Raw genomic sequence first — 2,897 nt, 5'->3', positions numbered from 1 at the left:
GGCTTGGAGTGGTGTCTCTGCAGTGAGCACCCGGGTACTTAGGGCTCTGCCCCTGACCACATGCTGCTTACAGGTGACTGCACCAAGTGGTCAGGAGTTAGGATAAGGATGATGCACACGACCCCGTTTGACGCATCCTAGTTTCTGGGATTTTCCCCAAGGGAAACAGCCATTGAAACACAGGTCCTGATAATTGTGAGACACTTTCTAGTTCCCCTGAGCCAGTGGGAGGCAGGCTTGACAGACAGGGAAACTCCTGGGCAGAGGCGTAGGTGGCTGGGCTGAGAGCGCTGGGTTCTTTGAGAACCAGTCGTCTGAGGACCCAGCTGCTTTCTGGTCACTCACCATCTCATGAAGATGAACCTGTTCCCCTCTGAGGCCTCTGACTCTGGTCTGAGATGTTGGGGTCAACCTGCCATGTTCTTCTGCAAGGACAGGATGGCGGAGTGACTGTTAACACTTCACTTGGATCCAAGGAGGAAACATGGAGGGAACTATGCACAAAACTCCATGAAATTAAAAAGTCCTTCTAGGTGAGATCAAACACGGCTGACTCAGGTGTCTGACCTCCTCTCATAGTGTCAGAGCAACTGCTGTTCACGGCCCTTGTGCCAGGCTTAACTGAAGGGAGCTGAGGACCTGACTGGAATCGGGAAGGTGGCTAGGGTGAGGACACAGAGCAGTATAAATAGCAAACCTGGAGCAGTGAATTTAAGAAACAAACCCAAATAAACCCACAAAAGGCATCTCTAGCCCCCAGGTATGGTCAAAGGTTACAAGATGCCAAAGAGGGAACCCGGCTTTAACCAGGGACAAAAGGGACCTATCAGGGGTGAGCAGGAAGTAAGGCTACATCCTGTGAACACATCCCCTCCCTCCCTGATAGACTTGCTCTGTGTCACAGGCTGCAGTCCCTTTCCTAAAGCCCTCTTGACCCCCTCTGCTCCCCACCCGCCCTTCTAGCCCAAATACACCCTTTCCCTCTCCCGATCCCCGACCCCTTGTCCAGCAGTCTGGCCCTGCAGAAGGTAGAGACGACTACGTCAGGATGTTGGACATGAACTCATTGAAGCGTTTAGAGTACTGCTCCGGATTCACAGTGGAGATTTCAGCCCCTGCCCCATGTTTCACTGTTTTGGCAGCGTGTGCAGCTTTCTTCTTAGTATCATAAGGTGTGAGGATGTCGATGATGGCCATGAAGTAGACCTCCTTCTTAGGGGCACTGTCATGGCTTTTCATGGCGTAGACGTCGACTGAGGGGTCGAACTCGCCTGGGCCAAAGAACCGGGGGAAGCTGAGGAGGTTGCCAGGGCTGTCTGGAGGTGTGCCGTAGGAGCAGAGCAGGCCACCGCCCACCCCATCATTCTCACACTCCTCGTCCTCCGCTCGCTCTTCCACCTCCATCTCCTCCTGCTCCGCCCGGTCCACATCGTGGATGCCCACCAGGAGACTGTAGTCCATGATCTTCAGCTGGGCAAGGAACTCAACGTCCCGCTTCAGCTTCTCCAGGAAGTTCTTCTTACTCTCCTCTCCCACGCGCAGCTTCTGTCCTTCATTGAGGAAGTCATTATCTTTGAATGTTGGCAAATCCTTGGCCTTTTCCTTGTCACTCGCTTCTCGGGCAACAGTAGAACCCTTGAGGTCATATTTACGATGTACGGTAAGCCGATGACTGAACACATTCCTGGTGACAACCATGTACATTTCCACACCATCCACAGTCAGGCGGTACATGCCTAGGAACTGTGGCAAGAGGGTATTGCCGTGACACTCCACTATGAACTGGTGGTACTTCTTTAAGATGTTGTGCATCTCAGCCACGTCCTCACTTGACACGGTCTTGATGACAAAGCGCCGGTCATAGGTGGTGAGGAAGCGTGTGCCACACCTGCCTTGGCTGTCACTGTTGATAGGGGCACTGCGTGTCACTGAGTTCTGGTAGTCCTGGTCATCAATGCCAAACCTCTCCCTGAGGTTTCGGAACACCATGGGGCAGTACTCCTTGAACTTGAAGCGGCTGGGAAGGTTTTCCTTATTGAAGAGATGATTGTCCACCTTGATCTTGCTGTAAGCTTTGAAGTCATCTGGCATTAGCATGACAGGGACAGGGACATTGCTCAGCTCATTGATCGTGTGATTCACCCCCCACATCAGGACGCTGAGGATCGGCTCGCTGGCCCGGAATAGCTTCACTTTCTGGCACACGAAATGCTTCTTCTTGGTCTTGGTTTTGCTGGCGCTGAGCGGCGCCACCGCCACCGCCGTGGTGCTTGTGCAGTTGGACGACATGCCCGGGGCTGCGGCGGCAGCGGCGGCGGCGGCGAAAAGGGGGGTGGCGGAGACAGCGCACCAGGAGCGGCCCCAGGCCTCCCCCGAACATGATACAACATTTTGTGTGAAACTACAAGCTTACCTTCATGAAATCTAACTATATAACACTATATGAGAAACTACGTACATAACTTCATGAAAACGAACGACACAACACAGTATGTGAAACTAAGTGCTTAACATCTTCAAAACTAATGATACAACATTGGGTGTGAAACTACATGCTTACATTCAAGAAATCTAACTATATAACACTATATGAGATACTACGTACTTAACTTCATGAAAACTAACGACACAACACAGTATGTGAAACTAAGTGCTTAACATCTTCAAAACTAACAATACAGCCTTGTCTTTGAAGCTACGTGCTTAACATAATGAGAACTTACCATATAACACTGTGTTAGAAACTACATACTTAACTTCTTCAAAACTAACGACAGAACACTGTGTGTGACACTATGTGCTTAACATCATGATCTAACTATATAACACTATATGAGAAACTACGTACTTAACTTCATGAAAACGAACGACACAACACAGTATGTGAAACTAAGTGC

At 50.4% G+C, this 2,897-nt stretch overlaps 1 protein-coding gene across 1 annotated transcript; it reads right to left on the bottom strand.

Moving 5' to 3' along the window:
* Positions 1-948: 948 nt before the first annotated feature.
* LOC121138602 (phosphatidylinositol 5-phosphate 4-kinase type-2 beta-like) lies at positions 949-2,315 on the bottom strand. Its single transcript, XM_040741279.1, has one exon. It carries the CDS (start codon positions 2,287-2,289, stop codon positions 1,039-1,041), a length of 1,251 nt encoding a protein of 416 aa, XP_040597213.1. The 5' UTR covers positions 2,290-2,315; the 3' UTR covers positions 949-1,038.
* Positions 2,316-2,897: the final 582 nt, after the last annotated feature.

Source organism: Mesocricetus auratus, unplaced genomic scaffold, assembly GCF_017639785.1.
Source record: "Mesocricetus auratus isolate SY011 unplaced genomic scaffold, BCM_Maur_2.0 scaffold_2739_pilon_obj, whole genome shotgun sequence".
NCBI lineage: Eukaryota > Metazoa > Chordata > Mammalia > Rodentia > Cricetidae > Mesocricetus > Mesocricetus auratus.
This window is presented reverse-complemented; position numbering and strand designations above follow the sequence as displayed.

Bases quoted from the DNA above. Each gene is read 5' to 3' on its own strand.
- LOC121138602 (XM_040741279.1), bottom strand. From the start codon at position 2,289: ATGTCGTCCAACTGCACAAGCACCACGGCGGTGGCGGTGGCGCCGCTC.